This window comes from Ranitomeya imitator, chromosome 1, assembly GCF_032444005.1.
Source record: "Ranitomeya imitator isolate aRanImi1 chromosome 1, aRanImi1.pri, whole genome shotgun sequence".
Taxonomy (NCBI): domain Eukaryota; kingdom Metazoa; phylum Chordata; class Amphibia; order Anura; family Dendrobatidae; genus Ranitomeya; species Ranitomeya imitator.
In genome coordinates, this window is record NC_091282.1 from 476,452,768 (window position 1) to 476,475,537 (window position 22,770).

The 22,770-nt window shown below is 44.4% G+C and overlaps 2 protein-coding genes across 3 annotated transcripts in view; one reads left to right on the forward strand and one right to left on the reverse strand.

Moving 5' to 3' along the window:
• IFT74 (intraflagellar transport 74) overlaps positions 1 to 22,770 on the reverse strand; it is a 206,541-nt gene that overhangs the window by 131,997 nt on the left and 51,774 nt on the right. For both annotated transcript variants that reach the window (XM_069765381.1, XM_069765391.1), the window contains exon 9: positions 5,639 to 5,777. In XM_069765381.1, coding sequence (XP_069621482.1) covers positions 5,639 to 5,777 — 139 coding nt within the window. The remainder of the gene's footprint in view (positions 1 to 5,638; positions 5,778 to 22,770) is intronic.
• LRRC19 (leucine rich repeat containing 19) lies at positions 8,062 to 21,535 on the forward strand. Its single transcript, XM_069765368.1, has 5 exons — positions 8,062 to 8,216; positions 11,928 to 12,005; positions 15,352 to 15,871; positions 18,589 to 18,792; positions 20,402 to 21,535. Exons 2-5 carry the CDS (start codon positions 11,937 to 11,939, stop codon positions 20,701 to 20,703), a joined length of 1,095 nt encoding a protein of 364 aa, XP_069621469.1. The 5' UTR covers positions 8,062 to 8,216; positions 11,928 to 11,936; the 3' UTR covers positions 20,704 to 21,535.

Sequence of the window (22,770 nt, forward strand, 5' to 3'; positions counted from 1 at the left end):
ACCGCTGCACGGCCAGCTCTACCCTACCTACTGTATCCTCACCCATCCCTTGTAGATTGTGAGCCCTCGCGGGCAGGGTCCTCTCTCCTCCTGTACCAGTTGTGACTTGTATTGTTCAAGATTATTGTACTTGTTTATTATGTATACCGCTCCTCACATGTAAAGCGTCATGGAATAAATGGCGCTATAATAATAAATAATAATAATAATAATCTTTGAGATGCGCCAATTCCAGCACTTAGCCCCTGTCTTCCCACTCCTGTGTAGCGGTGGGATATGGGGTAATAAGGGGTTAATGTCACCTTGCTATTGTAAGGTGACATTAAGCCGGGTTAATAACGGAGAGGCGTCAATAAGACGCCTATCGATTATTAATCCTATAGTAGTGAAAGAGTTTAAAAAAAAAAAAAAACACATCCAGAAAAAAGTATTTTAATATTCTTAATTTCACCATACTCGCCATACTTCAGCGCCTGCAAAAAAGTAAAATAATAAACCGTATACTACCTGTCCGCCGTAGTTCAATTAATAACGAGGGTCCCACGACGATCTCCCCTATAGAATAGTGACATCGGGTGAGGTCACTGCTCTATAGGACCTGTTGTCACATGTCGCATGTAGTATGTTGCATGTCGCCACATGTTGCATGTCGTCGCATGTTGCATATTGCATGTCATCACATGTCGCATGCTGCATGTCATCACGTCGCATGCTGCATGTCATCACATGTCGCATGCTGCATGTCATCACGTCGCATGCTGCATGTCATCACGTCGCATGCTGCATGTCGCATGATGTCGCATGTTACATGTCACATGGTGTATGCATGTATGTTGAATGTACAGTATATGTGTTTTGTTTTTTTTACATTCAACACATTAGCCGGATGATGGGACATTGGATAATGTGTCACTCACTGTAGCAGGCATAGCCCGATGGGACTTCTAGTCCCATCGGACGATGACTGCACACACCAATGACCACCCCCCCGCAGCAGACCCCAGCGCGGCCAGCAGACCCACCGCACACACCCGTAGACCCCAGCACCGCCCGCACATCCCGGCGCTGGCACGCAGACCCCCGGGGCCCGCACATCCCTGCCTAGCCCCGCCCGCCTCCAGCAGAGCCCTGCAGCCCCCAGCGCCGCCCACAGCCCAGTCACTCTTGATGAGTGACTGCTGTCTGTGGAGGCTGGTAACGCCTGCTGCTGACGTCACGTCAATTTCCTGAGTCTGGAAATTGACATGACGTCGGCGGAAATTAGCGGCAGCTGCAGCCTGGGGGTCACGTGACCCGGACTCAGCCGCCGATATAGCGCCGCTCACAGGCGATAACGGCAACAGAAGGTATTTACACAATTCATTAGGGGCCCCGGGTGTATACATTGGAGGGTTAATTGAAAGTAGTGGACAACCCCTTTAAAGGGACTCTGTCACCTGAATTTGAGGGAATAATTTTCAGCCATAGGGGCGGGGTTTTCGGGTGTTTGATTCACCCTTTCCTTACCCGCTGGCTGCATGCTGGCTGCAATATTGGATTGAAGTTCATTCTCTGTCCTCCATAGTACATAGCTGCACAAGGCAATCTTGATGGATCGCGATTCCACCAGCGCCTGTTAGGGCACATGGCAGCTGATAAAATCATCTGTCATGTGCCTGAAAAGATGCGGGCTCAGTGTCGGTGTCCGTATTAAAGAGGGGAAGGCGACCTATGACATTGGGTATGTCATAGGTCGTAAAGTGGTTAATACGATTATCACCACCTGGAAGAGGCTGCGTAAAATTACACCACATTATGAAAGATGTTCTCTTGGAATAGAAAAAAAATAAAAAATGTAAAATAATGCCATTAGAAATAAATTCCAAAACACCTTTAACTAGCAAATCACTTTTGTTTGGTCTAAAGAATTAATAACGAAAAAATTAAAATGTCTGGTGCCTTGTTAAACTGATATAATCCTGTCCTAGAATGTAAACAGGACAAGTGCCTGTCAGCATGTGCAGTAGGGAGCTGACCTGCTGTAACCTACAGAGTGTGGTATTGGTGATATCAAGGTCAGAGCAAATGCTCAGCAATCAGAAATACAGGGTGGACAGTAGTGAGCAGCCTCTTCTTACCTCAGCACCCTGGTATCTCCAGTATTAGATCAGAACGCCAGGGAGGACAGCAGTGTGAGCAGCCTCTTCTTACCTCAGCACCCTGGTATCTCCAGTATTAGATCGGAACGCCAGGGAGGACAGCAGTGTGAGCAGCCTCTTCTTACCTCAGCACCCTGGTATCTCCAGTATTAGATCAGAACGCCAGGGAGGACAGCAATGTGAGAGCAGCCTCCTCTTACCTCAGCACCCTGGTATCTCCAGTATTAGATCGGAACGCCAGGGAGGACAGTAGTGTGAGCAGCCTCTTCTTACCTCAGCACCCTGGTATCTCCAGTATTAGATCAGAATGCCAGGGTGGACAGCAGTGTGAGCAGCCACTTCTTACCTCAGCATTCTAGTATCTCCCGTATTAGATCAGAATGCCAGGGAGGACAGCAATGTGAGAGCAGCCTCCTCTTACCTCAGCACCCTGGTATCTCCAGTATTAGATCAGAACTCCAGGGAGGACAGCAGTGTGAGCAGCCACTTCTTACCTCAGCATTCTAGTATCTCCCGTATTAGATCAGAATGCCAGGGAGGACAGCGGTGTGGGCAGCCATTTCTTACCTCACCACCCTGGTATTTCCAGTATTAGATCAGAATGCCAGGATGGACAGCAGTGTGGGCAGCCACTTCTTACCTCAGCACCCTGGCATCTCCAGTATTAGATCAGAATGCCAGGATGGTCAGCAGCGTGAGCAACCTTTTCTCACCTAAGCACCCTGGTATCTCTAGTATTACATCAGAATGCCAGGATGGACAGCAGTGTGGGCAGCCTCTTCTTACCTCAGCACTCTGGTATCTCCAGTATTACATCAGAATGCCAGGGTGGACAGCAGTGTGAGCAGCCACTTCTTACCTCAGCACTCTGGTATCTCCCATATTAGATCAGAATGCCAGGGTGATCAGCAGTGTGAGCAGCGTCTTCTTACCTCAGCACCCTGGTATCTCCAGTATTAGATCAGAATGCCAGGGTGGACAGCAGTGTGGGCAGCCATTTCTTACCTCAGCACCCTGGCATCTCCAGTATTAGATCAGAATGCCAGGGTGGTCAGCAGCGTGAGCAGCCACTTCTCACCTAAGCACCCTGGTATCTCCAGTATTAGATCAGAATGCCAGGGTGGTCAGCAGCGTGAGCAGCCTCTTCTCACCTAAGCACCCTGGTATCTCCAGTATTAGATCAGAATGCCAGGGTGGTCAGCAGCGTGAGCAGCCTCTTCTCACCTAAGCACCCTGATATCTCCAGTATTACATCAGAATGCCAGGGTGGTCAGCAGCGTGAGCAGCCTCTTCTCACCTAAGCACCCTGGTATCTCCAGTATTAGATCAGAATGCCAGGGTGGTCAGCAGCGTGAGCAGCCTCTTCTCACCTAAGCACCCTGATATCTCCAGTATTACATCAGAATGCCAGGGTGGTCAGCAGCGTGAGCAGCCTCTTCTCACCTAAGCACCCTGGTATCTCCAGTATTAGATCAGAATGCCAGGGTGGTCAGCAGCGTGAGCAGCCTCTTCTCACCTAAGCACCCTGGTATCTCCAGTATTAGATCAGAATGCCAGGGTGGTCAGCAGCGTGAGCAGCCTCTTCTCACCTAAGCACCCTGATATCTCCAGTATTACATCAGAATGCCGGGGTGGACAGCAGTGTGGGCAGCCACTTCTTACCTCAGCACCCTGGTATCTCCAGTATTACATCAGAAAGCCAGGGTGGTCAGCAGCGTGAGCAGCCACTTATTACCTCAGCATACTGGTATCTCCAGTATTAAATCTAAATATTCATTAAAAGCACATTTTCCTACATGTTAAGTGAGGAAGAGACAGCTGTCCTATTAACATTCTAAGGCAAATTTATGTTAGTGTAACAAGGCGGCGGACATTTTAATTCTACAGTGATTACAATAGAAAAAAAAAGAGTGTGATTTGTTAAAGTTATTTACGAATAGGTTAACTATTACATTTCCTAGAGGTACTTTTTTCTATTCTCAGAGAACTAATTTAAAGTTATGACTCATAAAAAAAGTTTGTGGTGTATCGACTATGCGGTTCCCTCTCTAAGCTACCTACTGCACACAGATCCAGGTGACTATTTCTACACGGATTCTGTCAGTGGGTTCAGTCCTCCTAAACTTTCTATATAGGTATGCAGGTCACAGGAAGTTGAATAAAATGATACTTTGATATCTGTGATCCGATGAATGGTTCCTGAGAGGTCCACGATTTTCTTAATATGCAAATTTGCTGTTAAAATCTATGGGCCGGACATTACCAGTGTGAGACATGTCATGACTGACAGTCTGTTATCCTGATCTCCATGCCTCACACTGGTAATGCACCTTTCATGTGAAATAATCTCTGGAGGTAGATTCTCATGCAGATCAGTGTCACTTAACAGCTCATTTGCATATCATAACAGTGAGAGTTTCTCTGGAATAAGACATCAGATCACATATATCAAGGTACCATTTTATTTAACTTTCTATGACCTACATGTCTATGTCGGTGACTTAGAGTTCATCCTCTGACAAAATTAACTTAAATAGTTTTGGCAGTTTTCATTTTCAAATCTAGGAATGTATGAAATAGTTAATACATTTCTTAAAGGGAACCTGTCACCCCGTTTTTTCAGATTGAGATATAAATACTGTTAAATAGGGCCTGCGCTGTGCGTTACTATAGTGTATGTAGTGTACCCTGATTCCCCACCTATGCTGCGAAATACATTACCAAAGTCGCCGTTTTCGCCTGTCAATCAGGCTGGTCTGGTCAGATGGGCGTGGTGACATCGCTGTTTCTTCCCCAGCTTTCCGTTGGTGGCGTAGTGGTGTGCGCATGTCGCAGTGACGAATCCACTGCGCGCACGTGAAGAAGCAGCGCGCGATCTGCGCTATTACCCCCTGTCATCGGTGGGGGCGGCCATCTTCCTGGGGCCGCGCGTGCGCAAATGGAGTGCTCTGCTGCACGGGGCTTCAGGAAAATGGCCGCGGGATGCCGCGTGTGCGCAGATGGAGATCGCGGCGGCCATTTCCCCAAAGCCGAGTTTGCATCTCGGCTTTGGGAAAATGGCCGCCGCGATCTCTTCTGCGCACGCGCGGCATCCCGCGGCCATTTTCCTGAAGCCCCGTGCAGCAGAGCACTCCATCTGCGCACGCGCGGCCCCAGGAAGATGGCCGCCCCCACCGATGACAGGGGGTAATAGCGCAGATCGCGCGCTGCTTCTTCACGTGCGCGCAGTGGATTCGTCACTGCGACATGCGCACACCACTACGCCACCAACGGAAAGCTGGGGAAGAAACAGCGATGTCACCACGCCCATCTGACCAGACCAGCCTGATTGACAGGCGAAAACGGCGACTTTGGTAATGTATTTCGCAGCATAGGTGGGGAATCGGGGTACACTACATTCACTATTGTAACGCACAGCGCAGGCCTTATTTAACAGTATTTATATCTCAATCTGAAAAAACGGGGTGACAGGTTCCCTTTAAGTCTCCTTGAAGTTTCACCTTTAAAAGCTGCTCATTCTTTGCCTTCATAGTGAAGTATATGGCTTGCTTGTCCTCTGGCATATTTTTTACAATGCCTTCAGCTGCTCGTTTCTCATGGTCAATGTCCGCCTCCACCGCTCGAATCTGATCTTCCTTCCTGTAACACAAGAAAACAATCATTTTACATACTGATAAAAAGACAGAAACCTGTCAGTGAGTGTATCGACGAGATAAAATCCTCAAAGCTCTTATCGCTTATAGATGGCGACTAGCAAGCTGCTGTGATTGTGATAGATACTTGTCAGATTCACTCACTGTACAGAACGCCATTTAGGGACTGTCTGGGAATAGCTCTGCAGAGATCTAGATCATATCAGAAAATTAGAAAAGATGTAGACAAATCCCACGCCACACAAATAACCAAACTACACTTGTCCATAAATTCTATCCAGTTTTCACAGTTTAAAGTGAATATTGGATCCAAGTGGCATGTTTACTACATGGGAAATAGCTGCAACAGAACTGAATCTTTTCTTAAAGGGAACCTGTCACCCCGAAAATCGCGGGTGAGGTAATCCCACCGGCATCAGGGGCTTATCTGCAGCATTCTGTAATGCTGTAGATAAGCCCCTGATGTTACCTGAAAAAGGAGAAAAAGACATTAGATTATACTCACCCAGGGGCGGTCCCGCTGCTGGTCAGGTCGGATGGGCGTCTCCGGTCCGCTCCGGCGCCTCCTATCTTCTTTCCATGACGTCCTCTTCTGATCTTCAGCCACGGCTCCGGCGCAGGCGTACTTTGCTCTGCCCTCTTGAGGGCAGAGGATAATACTGCAGTGCGCAGGCGCCGGAGAGGTCAGAGGCCCGGCGCCTGCGCACTGCAGTACTTTGTCTGCCCTCAACAGGGCAGAGCAAAGTACGCCTGCGCCGGAGCCGTGGCTGAAGATCAGAAGAGGACGTCATGGAAAGAAGATAGGAGGCGCCGGAGCGGACCGGAGACGCCCATCCAACCTGACCAGCAGCGGGACCGCCCCTGGGTGAGTATAATCTAACGTCTTTTTCTCCTTTTTCAGGTAACATCGGGGGCTTATCTACAGCATTACAGAATGCTGCAGATAAGCCCCTGATGCCGGTGGGATTACCTCACCTGCGATTTTCGGGGTGACAGGTTCCCTTTAAAGAAGCTCTCCTCCTCCCATCAAAGTTTTTATTCTCTTAATATATGGCAATCATCATCATATAACATAGCACTGTGTACTTACAATTGCTCATTTTGCCTTTCTACCAAGCTAATTCTTCTCTTTGCTCTATGTAGAAACAGGAAGTCTCTTGTGCCTGCATTTATCATTCCCTTCAACTCCTGGCCCAGCTGCTCCCTCTTCCCCCTACCAGGGACTTTTGTAGGGACTTATGACTTGAAAATTGAAATCCTGCTTCTACATAGAGCTTAGAAGGATTCAGATAGTCAGTTATTAATCACATGATGTCATAGACCTAATGGAAAAGAGAAGAAGTATCTGGGTAGAAAGGCAAAATTAGCAATTTATGATTATGATGAGTGCAATATATTAAGAGGACAAATTTTGATGGGAGGAGGGCTTCTATAATTAAGTTATTTAAAGACCATGGCATACCGGATTTATAGCAGAAAAGAGAAAAAGAATAACTGACTGCATAGAAAAGACCTGAACACTTGGCTGAATATAAAGGGGGGTTTTCTGTTATAAAAAAGTGGACCCCAAATGCTTTTATATACCTAACATAAACAGAGCAGTAACTCCCACTCCCTAGGTCTAATGCCGACTCTCCATGTTTGGGCAGTTGTGGTAATGTCCTATTGAGAGCTCGCATCACTACTGAAGCCAATCACTAATGTAAGAAGTCTTCCTCTGCCGAGCAACTGAGCTTAGAGATTGGCTGCAGCGGTGATGTGAGCTGTTCCCTTCAACAGGAAAAGCAGCGAAGACTAAGCTAAGAAGGGGACAGTACCTACACAAGCATTCGGTCAACAGGCGTAGACTATTAGATAGACCATTCAACCATTGGAGAATCTGTCGGATGTTCTGCCATTTTCGCCAGCTTTTCAGTTAAACCCAACTGACACCATTATGGTCAAAGGGTCTCTCTAACACTGTAGGTCTCAGACATGTGACACATCATTTTCCTCAAGATTTCCATTTTTCCAAAACAATACAATTGTTTCTAACATTTTAATGCATTAAATACACACCTGTCTTCTTACTAGCACATGATGCTGCACACATACAACAAGTAATACCTAGATAATTGCACACCTCCAGGCAAACATTATTCATTAGAGAAGCTCACTGCTACACTACTGTAGACCTGCCTACCATTGACCTCATTATCCCAAAGATCTAATCAGGCTGTCCTTTAACTTCCTTATTGGCTGCAGCTTTGATTCTTCTCCATACAGTGACTAGTCAATGTTTTGCTAAAGAAGCGTTAACACCTGATGTGGAGTCCAAAGGTTAGAGCAGAACAAGGAGTTGCTATGCTGCTGTCCTCCTTGCCCGTGTAATCCGCAATACTGCGATCTACACAAACGCTTACATAGGAAGACTCATTCCCCAAAGGTAGGTGACCATCATACATTCCGGTGGGGTTACGCAGGGACAAGGCTGTCCTGTGGGGCGATATAATGCCTGTTATTGTTCTCTAGTGGTCCAATACATCAGTAAATGCTGTCTCTTATGGCTATATGATAGTCTTGTTTTTGGCCTTCTATAAATCTGCCTTTAAAAAAATATATATATATACAGTATGTAATCCAATCATGGTGACGAGCCTATATATATTGAAAATTTCAGGATGCATGGTGTGTCCCATAATCCAGGAAGTCTGCCGTAAAACGTGTCATTTACGGTCACCCAATCAATGAGGCTCACACTACAAAGAGACTATTACACTTTAGCCCCAATTCATCAATACTGACAATTTCTACGCCAGTCTTAATGAAGGCTGTGCTGGGGCTCGAGGAGCCAAATTCATTAAGAAGTAGACTGGAGGACATATCTCTCGACTGACACCACTTTTCTTGTCTAATGAACTTGTCTATTGCGAGGAGTGACACCCCATCCTGGCCAACTTTTACAGAAGATTGCAAACCTCACAAGGATGAAAAATGTAAAAAAAGTTGTGACATTTCAAACATTCTGGCAAAAACGAAAGGGGGCCTTTGTTTCAGGGCTTACCCTCCAAAAGGACCGAATGTAGATGCATGTTTATGGGAGAAGATTGCATTTCAGTTATACCATTATTCTTCTATATGACTTTTTTGATCATCCTTTTTTTTTTTTAGTGTTTTTTAATCCTTTTAATGGAGGTCATCATATGGGTTATGATATAAGTCTGCTGTTTTACTTCAATTTTTACATAAAACAGCAAATATTAGTCCATTATTTTACTTTTTATTTTTTTAAATGTTTTCATTTAATTTCAACTTCAATCAGCCCCATACAGTAATTGAGTTTACAATTAGCCCCATATAGGAATTCTGGCCCCGATATCGTAATAATGTATCCAATCCTGTAATAATGTCTCCTGTTTTGTAATAATGTCCCCATCCTGGTCCCATCTTATAGCAATCTTCCCATTCTTGTCCCCTTCTTATAACTGTTAGAATCTGTTTAGTTTGTGACTATCCGCCATTTTCTTGTGGAGTTCTGGCTGCTGGTCTTTTTCCTCTGGTGCTGGGTTTGTCTTGGGTCAGGTGTTTGTATCATTCTTTATTAACCAGCACCTGCCTCCCAGTCCTTGCTGGACAACAGTGTTTATCTGCTTGAGCTCTAGCTTGGTGCTTTGCTTTGTGTTCTGTGTGTGTTATTTGTGCAGTACTGGTACCTCTGGTTCTGCTAGCCTTAGCTTCTGTTTTCTATTGGTTTCTGTAGCCTTCTCTTTGTTTTCTATTAGGAGGTGACCCATTTTGTACCAAGTCCTTAGTTCTTTTAAGGAACCCCTTACCTATGGGTCTTTGCTTGAGATTAACCTAGGATCGTCGGTTGGTCTATTCGCAAGGAATGGGTCGCCCACTCCATCATAGGGTTTCAACCTAGTCACAGTGCAGGGTCAGTTTTCCCCCTTCTACCTTAGTCCTGTGTTGCAGATCCGTAACAGTAACCGTGTTCTCACCTGACCTCGCACTTGTGGCGAATAGAGACCTCTTCCAACTTCACAGATGAGGTGCTTAGCAATGGTGTCATGTGTGACCACGCCGACGTCAGCTAATGGCTCCTCAGTGGCTGGTATTGCAGTGCAGAGAGCTGGTCTCTGTGCCGCAATACATTTCAATTGAACGCGAGTCCGAGAACGCACATTCAGTTGAAAAGAAGTGCTGACAACAGTGGGCTCCAGGTTCACTGCACACAACTGTCTCAGGAGCCCGAGGGCCGCATGTTTCAGAGCCCTGCAATAGATGGTTGGTTCGCCAATGTCTTCAGGCTCGGTCGAATAACTGTGTGACCGAACATCATCTAATGTGCCTGAATGGGTTATGACGGTGATCACATCTTGAGCCGACATTTTTGGAACGTTACAAAGTAGCACGTAAAGAATAGGATACATCACCCATTTGCTCCCATTGTGAAAAAAACAACCCACTACACGTTTTTTCCCCATACACCTCTGTAGCGGAATTAGCATTACTTTATGCAATCTCATATAGTAAAAAAACTGAAAAAATTATGTGGATGCATACAGGTATAATAAAAAATGCCCAAATGACTCTTGCAATACTCTGGGAGCATAGGGCCTATGGACATGTCAGAACAATATAAACTTCTAGAAAAAAACATCCTAACTGCAACAGCAAAAATAGGTAAACTCCTAAAATATGGTGAAGATAGTAACCGAATCAACATAAAGGTGAGACATCGGTTATGTATATTGTATATTCAAAAACAAGTCGGACACAGGTACAAGGCTTAGTCAGCATGATTAACACTGGCGGCATTCACAAAGACATGTGCGTAATGTGTGCAATGCTCGATCACATACCAATCAGGCTTTAGTATTCATTAGCAGAAGAGTTCCAGACATATCTGCACTAATAGTTATTTTAATTGGTAGTTATGCCAATGCTTAGTCCATAAAAGCAAGGCTGGAGAAATTCTACAAGCACTTTTTTGAGTATGGGACATTTTTATCTGCTGCCAATTGATTCAATAGAAATGTGTACCTAAATCCATACAAGGTGTGAACCCATGACGTTCAAGAGGGTATGCTCCGCAACCTGCCAAAAAAGCACTTGTTTATAAGTAAAAATGACTTGCTCTACATGTACACACACATCATATATACACACACACAGTATATACACACACACAGTATATACATGTAATGCTCCAGCATACATTTTCAGTTTGGAAGCCGCTATTTACTCTATGTAGTATGTAGAAACGTAATAAAAGCTGCTGCTGGTGAAGACAAAAGCAGGAGTGCACAAAAAACGTCCAGAAAGATGCCCAAGAAAAGCGCTTCAGGACTAAACGACACCGGCAAGTCCTGAGGTATCTTGCTCTTACCAAGCTCGGCAGGTACGCCAGCGTCTAAGGACGTTGTTTCCACATACACAGGAGATGCTTAGTGGATGGCCAGAAGGCCTCCATACAAATTACGTGGCTCTCAGGCAGTCGTTCGGCTGGTGCTCTCATACACAGGGGCTCTTGTTTGGCCAAGGGCTCCTGTGTTTTCTATGGGAGAGCTGTCGCCAGGCTCAGGTCTCTTCTCTAGTGTGTATTTGGAGGTGAGCAGATTAATGTCATATCCACAGCAGCTCACAAAAGACCGGTATCGCACACGAATCCTACTCTAATGAACAGGACAGGTGTGCGATACCTTCCTCTAGTCTACCGATATGTGTAGACATGAGGCCAGCGGCCCCATACACCTCCCGATGCACAAGTGAGAGGAGCCGAGTTAAATAGAACCCATGATTGGAGACAAAACATCCCAGATTATGGTGACCGTACTTCCATGCATACTGAACGCCATTGTACTCGTCAGCACATGTCCGGTTTACACAGGATTACGTGCTGCCAAAAACACGAGAGTCCTTAAGAATGCTTGTTCCCAATTATCCCCAGTGTAAGTGCATCGGAAGAGTACTGCACTGGAAGAAGCCAAGTAAGCAGTATATTGCATAAATAGGTCTATAGGCCCTTTAGATCAAGATTTGCTTTTCGTGCAACTGTGTGAAAGGAGTAAAGGTAACACATTTACATATTACCCAAACCTACAATGGACGTGGAGCTGGACCGTAAAAACACATTTCACATTGTTCTCCTCAGGACAGAAAGATGAAAACAATAATCCTTATGATTTGCTTGGGAAGCCTCTACAACCACATTCGATGCCAAGACTCGCAGGTAAGCCCCATTGTGAGGGACCCAGATAGGACTATGCATCTCTGCTTCATGATAAACGTTCCTAATACACTGTAAGGCAGTGTTCACATGTCCAGTAATGATCCGGCAGAACAGATCCAGCAGCAATCCATAGACAATAAAGTTGTGGGAACACTTTTTGTCTGCCTCAAAACAACTGACTTTAACTGGATCTGTTTTCTTAAGGGTGCCTTACAAGCTTGTGGGTCCCTTCAGACCTTGTGTCCAGACCCCACCGCAATACAAGATTGGGGCGTATGCACCGACGGAGCCATAGACTATAATGGCGCCAGAACAGCGAACACACGCTCTGCCGTGCATCAGTTTTTAGCGTGTTCTACTGGGACGGACACTCTTCTTCCCCGTGGGGAGTAACCAACATCACATAGCCCATAGGCGCGTTTTTCCACTGAAATGAATAGAAGGCTTATTACAAGGGCATGTGAATCGGGAGTTCATGTGGATTTTGGAACAGAACATTCTTCAGAATTCATGTTAAAAAAAGCTTTATAAGGCAGTGAGTGAAAGGATAACTGGTCATCTGACAGGGACCTGACGAAGGAACGTGCACTACAGGGGCTATGCTGTAAGGCAGGGGTGGAGAAAATGCTGTAAATTAAAGGAAACTGGTCAGAAACTTACAATAGTATGATTGTGTAGCCCAGTCAAGCTCTTTACGACCCCAAAAGCACTGCTCCAGGAGCACGAAATGGCTTTGTGAAGTTATGCCTGGAAGTGGCTGGTGACAAGACTTCTCCGTAAGGGATCGCTCACACAAGCCGATTTCCGTGGACTTACAGAATGGAGAAATATTGTTCTCTTCTCGCAGTGTGCACCGGTTCTCCCATCCGAGACAGCTGGATCACACTCTGATCAGAGGTTGATCGGAGTGTCATTAGCTTAATCGGCCCGATTCTCTCGGATGGGAGAATCTACGATCAGGTGAGCGAGCCCTCACTATATTGTCTACTTCCCGGCTAATTAACAGGTAGGTTGCTCGGGTACACTGCCACTGACCTGTCAGTCAGCCAGGGTCGGGTGATACTAGGTGTGTAATACAGTCATTGGCTGACAAGGTAAAATAACATCGTCACACCCCAATGCACTTCCAGACAACTTCAAACAAGATTTCTTACTGCTGGAGAAGTACTTATGGGCCGCCATAAAGGGATCAACTGGCTTATCTGTTAATGGGCTACACAATCATATTAATGGTTGAGGGGGAGGTTTCAGACAAGTTCTCATTAACAATGCAATAAAAAATGGAAAATGTTAGTTTATTTGTATCAATTAACAAAATGCAAAGTGAACGAACAAAAGAGAAATCTAAATCATATCAGTATTTGGGGTGATCAGTTCACCCTTTGCCTTCCAAACATCTTGGAGGACTAACCACAGATCTTCTGTTCTGATTTGCCTTAGATTTCTCTTTATTCACTTTGCATTTTGTTAATTGTTGAATATCAACTATTAACACCTGTATTTTTTAAACCATTTTTTCCCCACACCTGCCTAGAATTTCTGCATGGTACTGTATGACTTGCATGCACTTATGTCAATTTTAATCAAATATGATAGTAAGTCTATAACAATTTTTTAGTCCACTTATTTATATTTCTTGTTCCTCATGACACCGTATGTGATGAAAATACTCAGCAGAAATCCAAGACAAAGCCTAAGGAAGAGTAATTTATCTGGAGAATGTGCTCTTAAAAAGCATAGTCCTTAGTCTGAATGGCATATTTATAATGAATTGTCCAGAAACCAGGCCCAATATTCACTGTGTGATTATCAGAAGACCCTACTGGAGCAGACTAGGACACTTGCCAAAGCCTTGGCTCATTCTCCATCGCAGCTCACGTCTTTAAAGTTGATCTGTCAGCTAGATTTCACCCCCAAAACTATGTTCATCTGCATGTAGCTATTTCAGAGACAAGACCAGCAATACCGTTACATGGCCAGTTTATTACTCAGTTACTAAGAAATCAGTATTAGAATTGTTATGCAAATTAGGCCGAAGAACTATGGTAGATCTGAAGCTTTTGTCACTCCAGCTCTATTCCCCAAGCAGTGTCGGCTTGATTCCTTTGTCTAGAGCCACAAAAGCAGTAAATAGGGCAGGAAATAGAGCTGGAGTGACAGAGGCTTCAGAATAGCTCTTGAGTCTCATTTGCATATTAAACCAACTTTTGAGGGACAATTTCTTTTCTCTTACTTAAATGCATGTATTATCATCATTATTAGAAATTGGGTTTCATTTAAAATTTGGAGAGTTGCGTCTTCTATAGCTTCTGTGTCGTAAAGGTGAATGTGCAGAGAAACAAAGAGCCTATAAAAGTCAAACAGGGCACATTTTAGATGAAACCGAATTATTTCTAGCCTCAAATACATTGGGGAGATTGCATTGATAGATACTTGGACAACCCCTTCTCACTCTGAACGTTTGACACCTCCAGTGCCGACGCTGTTCCAACAGTGTTGGCATTCACATTTCTGGGGCGGTTGTTACGTCACATGAGCGCTGCACCCAGAAAGCACTGGCGTCACTGTCCCCTCCTTCAGACAAATAAGTAATGTCGAGGAACTGAGAAGGGTTTGTTCTAGTTGTGGACGACATCTTTAATAATTAGTAAAATGAACTAATTAAAGGTAATCTATCAGCAGGTATTTGCTATTTATTTTGAGAGACGTATAGTAACTGAGAGCATCATTTCATGGATGTGTCACGTATTAGGCCGTGTGCAGTAGTTTCAATATAATCAGTGTTTTATCAGCAGGAGATTATCACTACATGTCTTGTGCAAGCTAGTCAGGCTAATCTGTGTAACCACACCCCCACCACTGATTGGAAGCCTGCTGATAATTCACAGGAAGCTGCCAATCAGAGGTGTGGGCGGGGTTATACACAGCTCAGGACTCTGACCACTGTAGCCAGAAAGAGGCATGAACATGTAGCCAATGAGTATCCGAAGACAAGGTTGGGTTACTTAAAGGGGACTGGACCCCAGGAATAACGCTGTAAACCAGCAGATATGTGGTTCATTTGCAGGTTAATAGTGTTATGATGCTGGCCAGGATGCAGCAGGGAGAAAAGTCACCGCTCTGACTATAGTGGAGGGGCCGCTTTACCCGCGTCCCAGGCCCTTACTGACAGCCAGCCACAATGTAGAGCCAGTTAACCTACAGATTAACCCCATATCTGCAGGTTAACAGCCTTATTTCGGATGACAGGTTCCCTTTAATGAAGGCTGTTTGGCTATAGGGAGTTTAAAAAAAAATTCTGGGCTAATCCTTTTAATGCATATTTCTTGATATTTTCTATCTACAGGAAGAGAACTTGTCAGGGAAAAATCTCACAAATATACCTAAAATGAATTCAACAGACATAAGAATACTAAATTTAAGTCAAAATAGGATTTCCTTAAGTACAGCTGATCAGAAATCCCTGGCGAGTTATGTGAACCTGACAAAGCTGGACCTCCGGCAGAATGCCATTACTACGCTCAGAAACCACTACTTTACTGCACTAGCAACGCTTGAGGTGCTAATCCTAAAAAACAACCAGATCACGTCTGTTGATGAAACGGCGCTGGCTGGGCTGAATAATCTCAAGATTCTGGATCTTAGCTTCAACCTTATCACTCAGCTACCTGCGAACATCCAGATACCGTCAGTGAACCTACAAACCTTCAACCTCCAGAACAACAGCTTGAGCAACTTGGTCATCAAAGAGGCGCTAAGAGACTTGAAGAGGCCACTGAACCTAACGCTTAGCGGGAATCCATGGAACTGTACCTGCTCCCTTATCAGCCTAGCATTGTGGTTAGATACCAACATGGTCGTTCTTGGTAAGGAGATTACACGGAACTGTACCGGGAACGCTCAGAATTTACGATAGCCATACACGGGCCAAAATACTGTCCTATGGGCCTCCATCTGGCCCATATATATTAACGTACCATAAAAAATATAGTAGACCACTCTATTCTATACAGTACAAAATAATATGTTAAGCATTATTGTTTTTTTTAAATTTTTTTTTTTTTTTTTTTTAACATGGGTTCCCTGATGACAAGTCTGTAACATGGATATGTCAAAGGCCGTTCATATCTCTATTAAAGGGATGCCATTATAGCCTATAGGTGGCAAGTGTGTTAAAAAGGAATGTCCATTTGTGACATTTATAACCCAGCGGCTAGAGCGGCATCTGTGTGACTAGTGCATCATCACCTGGCTGCACTAATGAAAATTAGCTCCCCTCCAGAAGGAAGAAAGTATGAGATCGCTTTAAATAGACTAGGTTCACACTAGGGTTTGGAGTTCTGTTTCAGTATTCCTCCAAAACAACAAAAGAATTGAACTCTGGCAAGAAACGGCTCTGTTCTAAGACAGACATAAATGCTACCAGACAGACCCCATTAACAGCAATGGAGTCTGATCGGTTTCTAATCTGGTGGCTGCCATCTGAACCAAACAGTTTTCTGATAAAAAATGATGCAAGTTGTGATGGAGCCGCTACAAGTGTGAACCTAGCCATAGCTGATAGGGTGCTTTGGTCAACATTCTTACAATCTATAGATGCAGCTTCACTCTGTATGAAGAGTGAAGCTTCACAGTCCCATGTAAACTATTTCCTTGCTATTTCCACTTGTATATCAAAACAATCTGGGTAAGATTACCGAGTGTACAAACACTTGACAAATGAGGGTTAAAGGGAACCTGTCCCCCCCAGGCGTTTGTAACTAAAAGAGCCACCTTGTGCAGCACTAATGCTGCATTTTGGACAAGGTGGCTGACGCCGCAGTCTGAAGAAGATGAGTGAGAGGCGAAGATATGCACTGCGCAAGGCCATGAATCCCAGCCCCGCAGAGTGAATAAATCAGAAGACACTGCGAGGCGGGTTCTCTGGCAGCGCGGCCGCACAGGAACAGTCTGCCTGACACCAAATGATGTCAGAAGACGGGCAGCGCTAACAGCGCATGCCCAAGATACCCTAACAGCGCAGGCTCCGGGACAGATTCAAACAACACTGAGGAGGCGGCGCCCGGCGCCAAGGGGGTATGAATAACAGCTGTGCTGCGTCTGATTAGGAAGGAAAGTCTCGCCTCCCTGGCGATTTCATGGTATGAAGGGGCACATTTTATAAGCGTTTATTTCAGCATGTGCAAGGAGCATAACAAAAAGAGCCACCTTGTCCAAATGCAGCATTAGTGCTGCACAAGGTGGCTCTTTTAGTTACACATGCCTGGCGGGGGTGACAGGTTCCCTTTAAATGGGAACTTACTTGGGACTGTGGAAAAGGTGAAGGACTTGGGTATTCTGGTTACAAGTAAGCTGAGCAGCAGTACTCAATGTCAAGCAGCAGCCTCAAAAGCAAACACGATTTTAGGATGTATAAAAAGAGATAAAATCCTGTGATCCCAACGTATTATTACGCCTTAATAAATCACTGGTGAGGCAACATCTAGAATAAGGGATCCAGTTTTGGGCTCCACCTTTTTAAAAGAATATTCAGAAGTTAGAGACGGTTCAAAGACAGGCAACTAGATTATTACAAGGGATGGATGACCTCTCATATGAGGAGAGGTTAGATAAGGCTACTTTCACACATTATTTTTTTTTTTTCAGGCAGAATCCGGCAAATTAAAAAAAAAAAAAAACTGATCTGGCGCAAATAGTGAAAAACTGATGCGCTGGATCCATTTTTTTTAGCTGGATCCGGTTTTTGTTTTTTTAACCTGGTGATAACTTTGAGAGAGAGAAAGGAGAGAGGGAGAAAGGATAGAGAAAGAAAGAGAGAGAGAGAGAGAGAGAGAAAGCGAGAAAAAGGAGAAAGAAAGAGAGAAAGGAGAGAGAAAGAGAAAGAGAGAGAAAGGAGAGAGAGAGAGAAAGGAGAGAGAGAGAAAGAAAAAGAGAGACACTGTGCGCTTTTTTTGCCGGACAAAAAAACGTTTGTATGGACGTTTTCTCTGTCCGCTGGAAATGACTAATTTGACGGATTCGGAAAAAAAATGGATGAAACGTGTGGCCATGAGGCGCAGTCTGGCGCTAATGCAACTCTATGATAAAAAAACAGATCCAGCGTAAAGAAAAAAAACGGATCCATTTTTTGCCGGATTGTGCCTGAAACAAAAAACCTGATGTGTGAAAGTAGCCTAAGTTGGGCTTGTTTAGCTTAGAAAAAAAGACGCCTCACAGGAGATCTAATTTACATGCATAAATATATGTGTGGCCAGTAAAAAACACTGGCACATGACATGTTCCTTCCAAGGACTGTCCTGAAGGACCTGGGGGTCACTTATTAGGGTTCTTTACAGTTAGAGCAGTCAGACTGTGGAACACCCTACCACAGGAGATAGTAATGGCAGATACTAGAACAGCTTTTAAAAAAGGGCTGGGCGATTTCCTCAGTACACATAATATTTTGTGGGTTATAGTCAAATTAGTGACGATATGTACAATTGGGGGAGAAAGGTTGAACTTTATGGACCTAGGTCTTTTGTAAATGATGTAAAGTGCCTTTTTCTTAGACTAATATTACATTGTTGTGTTCCTTTCTTTGCAGAAAATGAAGATAGCACGTTGTGTGCGGCACCAGACAACATGATAAACCATAAAGTAGGAGCAGTCAGCAAAGCACAGGGGACTCTATTAAATTGCAGTGGCAGCAGTAACGTGTCATCATCCACAGCGCCAATCCTCTCCGCTGACAACTCCTCCTCTCTGGTGACAACGCCTGTCAATGGAACCAACACTACATCAACTAATGGTAGGCCAATACATTATAACACTCATGCATCTAATATTGTATCTGATGGAGCTAAATATTCTAGCTTGTACAGCCCATTGAAGTTACAAGTCCTCTCGATCACCTTTACCACCACGTATGTTTGGAAATCGGACATTTAACATCACATGAGGGGGATAAAAACCTAAATGCCTACAAAAAGGTTGCCTCCACTTCTGCGCATACATAAAGGGTGTGTACCAAGTACATAAGTTATGTCTTATGAATAGGATAGGGGATAACTAATATATCAGCTGTGGGTTCCAGTGCTCGGACCCCCACCCATCAGTTATTCCCTATTTTATCGGAGAACAGAGATCTGCAGAGCTCAGTTTTCGAGGTGGAGCTCCATTCTTTTTCTATGGCTATTTCCGAGAGCTGTAGTCTGCCACCACCGGCGGTCCAATGGAGGATGAATAGAGTGAAGGGAAGCATGCTCCACTTCTGAGCCATTCAGACCAGGCTCTGCTGAGATCCCTTGAGGTATCAATGGTCAGACCCCAGAGATCAATACGTTTTGCCCCTATGACTAATGTGGGACAGGTTTCTGCGTTTTACTCCTGAAAATGATCCATCTGAGGAGTAATCGTTAGTGACATGTACTTCATTTCCATGCTTTTTACTCAGGACATTTAGCCACTTGATATCTTCACTTTGTGTGAACTTGTTAGTCAAATCAACCCTGCCTCTTCTTTACACAGCGGCAATAAAGATAAGAAAGCAGGGAGCAGGTCACTGGGATGTTGGTCCTCCTGTGACACTACCAAAGTATAGCCATGAGGTCCTTGTGCACGGGCTGAGGAGCAACAGAATGTACATTCATAGGAATGCTCGCTCCTGATTATGGCCCGTGTAACTGATCCCATCCTTTCTGTGGGCATAAAGTCGTCAGCACATAATCTTCTGCAATCGGGAGATGTGCTGATGAGAAAAACGTATATTGATTGCACATTCATAATCATGGCCGCACAAGTGACTTCGAATACTGTCAATTGGAGATTTTTCTGGCCTTGTAAAAGGACCAGTAAAACAGACGTCCCCCAACTAAATAAATGTGCCTATCGGAAAATAAAGTCTTATTTTCTTTCTGCCATATATATATATATATTTATACAGTATATGTGTACATGGCATGGAGTCCCCATATAATCTCCAACTAACAGGTAATGCATAAAAAATGGTACGTGTGAACATATCCTGAGCATGTCCAGGTGACTAAAACACTTCAGAATTGATACAGGATATAAATTGTCTGAGTAGAGGACAACCCCTATGCAATAATCATGTTTCCTCCAAGTAAAACAATAACACTTGTACACACTTCTGGTGAGTGCGCCATTGCAGAAGTGTTGGCACTGGCTCTTCAGGGGCATTCGTTACAGGAATCCCACAGAGATCAAGGGAAAGCCAGTGCCGACACCGCTGGAATGGTGCCCACACCGCTGGAATGGCACACACACCGGAGGGGAGTATAGATTTTGTTATGTAACGTGGGGGAAATATAGTGATTGAGAAGGGGTTGGCCGAGGAGTTGACTTACAAGGGTCGAAAGACCATCCAGGTCTCAGTAATATCATTCTTCTCCCCACAGGTAACAGTTGGAGATTTCTGGTTGGAGTTATTATCGTCGGGCTTGTTACCTCGTTACTGATATTACTGGCAGTCAAGTTCCCAAGATGGTATGACTTCATTGTCAGCTACCACCATCATCGTCTAAAAGAAGAAGATCCCTACATGTTTGAAGAGGAGTTCAATGTAGACATGGGCATCAATGACAGAAGTCATGACGACGAAAACGTTGTGGTCTTCGAGCAAATGCACTCATTTGTGCCAGAAGATGATGGCTTTATAGAAGACAAGTACATTGATGAACGAGACATAACAGACAGTTAAGCTTCACCTTCTGAGACAGATTTCTTCTTTACAGGAACAGTCTATAATGTCTGAAGCCAAACTTGCAGTAAATTACCTTGTGGCTCCATAATGGTGAAAACAAGAGTATCTGCTCTTAGATATGGTCTTCTTATGGTGAGAGAGGTTGGTTCTCGTAGCTCCGAAATGTAGAAAACATGTTGTCATATGATGCTTTAGTTCCGAAGAGGACCCATCATACTCCCCAACATTGCACCCTCAAATTCTTCATCAGTATATGCTAATATTCTGTGCCCTTTCTGCTGCCCCTCTACCACCAGCACCAAACATGTCCCAAATGTGAATACGTACAGACTGGGCAGGAGCTGCATATTCAGTAGCTGGCGTGTCAGACTTCTTTGAGGTTGCTCAGAAGTGTGTCAAGAAGAAAGAGTCCAGCAAAATGTCAGGACAGCAAGTGTCTGGAAAGGAAGAAGACTGTACAAGACGCAGCCACTGTGTAAAGGTGGCCATGACCTTTAGCTTGCAGTCAGATTCGACCGACTGCTAACAGTCGTAACATGGAGATACTAGCCATTGTATAGAGTATGGAGACCATATTGTAATTATGCAAGACTATTTTATTGCTTTATGACCAGAGTTTCCCCTTAAAATGTAGTTGTTTTTTTTTTGTTTTTTTTTTTAAGTACAAGAAAATCAATAACATATGGATGATCATACTTCATTTAATTTCATCGTCAGAATCACAAGAGCCCGTATCATGAGAGCCATTCTAGCCTTTCGTTAAATGCAATAATGCACAAACTGTATAGATGTGTCATATTGGAAATAAAGTAACATCTGATGAGGTTCATTACGGAATGTTTAATCAACTATCCTCAATCCTATCCTAAAGCTGCGATGTACACTGGCCGACAAAATGGAAACGAGTATTCTTAGTAACACTAGTTTCATGATAATCGTGCAGTGTTAACAGGCTGCCGTTCACCTGATGAATGAGCAAAATGTTCATCTGCTGGGTGAAATGATTTTTATTCTCTTAAAGGGGTGGTCCAGGATTTTTTTTTTTTTACTATGTGTCAAAAAACCTAACAGGCAGGTTGTTGATAACAGAGGCAGCTACGCTGGCACAGAGCCGTCATTGACCTCTCCTGCCGACGATTCAGCTGCTCCCTGTCAACGGAGCAGGGCTTCTTCTTCTGGGCTGCTCTGACGAAGGTACATGACTGCCGATGTCATGCTGGCTGTCAATAGGCAGTCACACGCTGTCAACAGTGCAGAATGGAAAAGAAGCTGCCGCTTGGCTGACGTGACATCACCAGAAGCAGCTGAATCGCTGGAAAAAGCGGTCTGTGACAGCCACAGCCCTTTCTCTTCATGTTCAGTTCATATGAAGTCACAGACCGTGACGCCAGCGCCGATTGGGCACCAGGGTCATGTGTCACAACAACTGCATTAGAGCTCCGGGACCGTGAGGGCAGGCACTGCTGGAACAGCGCCAGCACGGGAGGGGAATACAAGCTTTTTTATTTTATCGGGTCCAAACATTCAGATCAAGAAGGGGTTGTCATAGTAGTAAACAACCCCTTTAACTCCGGAGCCTTGTCTATTTTCCTGCCCTTGTCATGTATGGTGCTTGTCTTTAAGGGGGTTATCTGGGACTTTGGTTATTTTTCTTTGTAATAGATCTTATCAGATAAATCGGCTTCTTTGTCCTCCTGGACTGATCATTCATTCTCAAAATTCTCATTTCATGGGTAAAATCTGTATTCAGAGAAGACTGATGGATACATTACTGAGACAGGAAATGATAGTTGCTTCTGATAAACTTTAAGGTAAAGATAGTGGAGCTAGAGACAGACATTCTGCTGCTGCAGGTTTTCCGGAAACCACTGTTACACAATCATTGTTATCTGCAGCACGGCGTCCTGATGCTATATGCACACAGAACCACCATATTAACAGTATCTTGGTGTGCACGGAAGTGTGCTCAGCTTGTCTAACACAGCCTTAACCTAATATATACCGTATTTTTCCGACCATAAGAGGCACCTTTTTTCCTCCAAATTTGGGAGGAAAGTGTGGGTG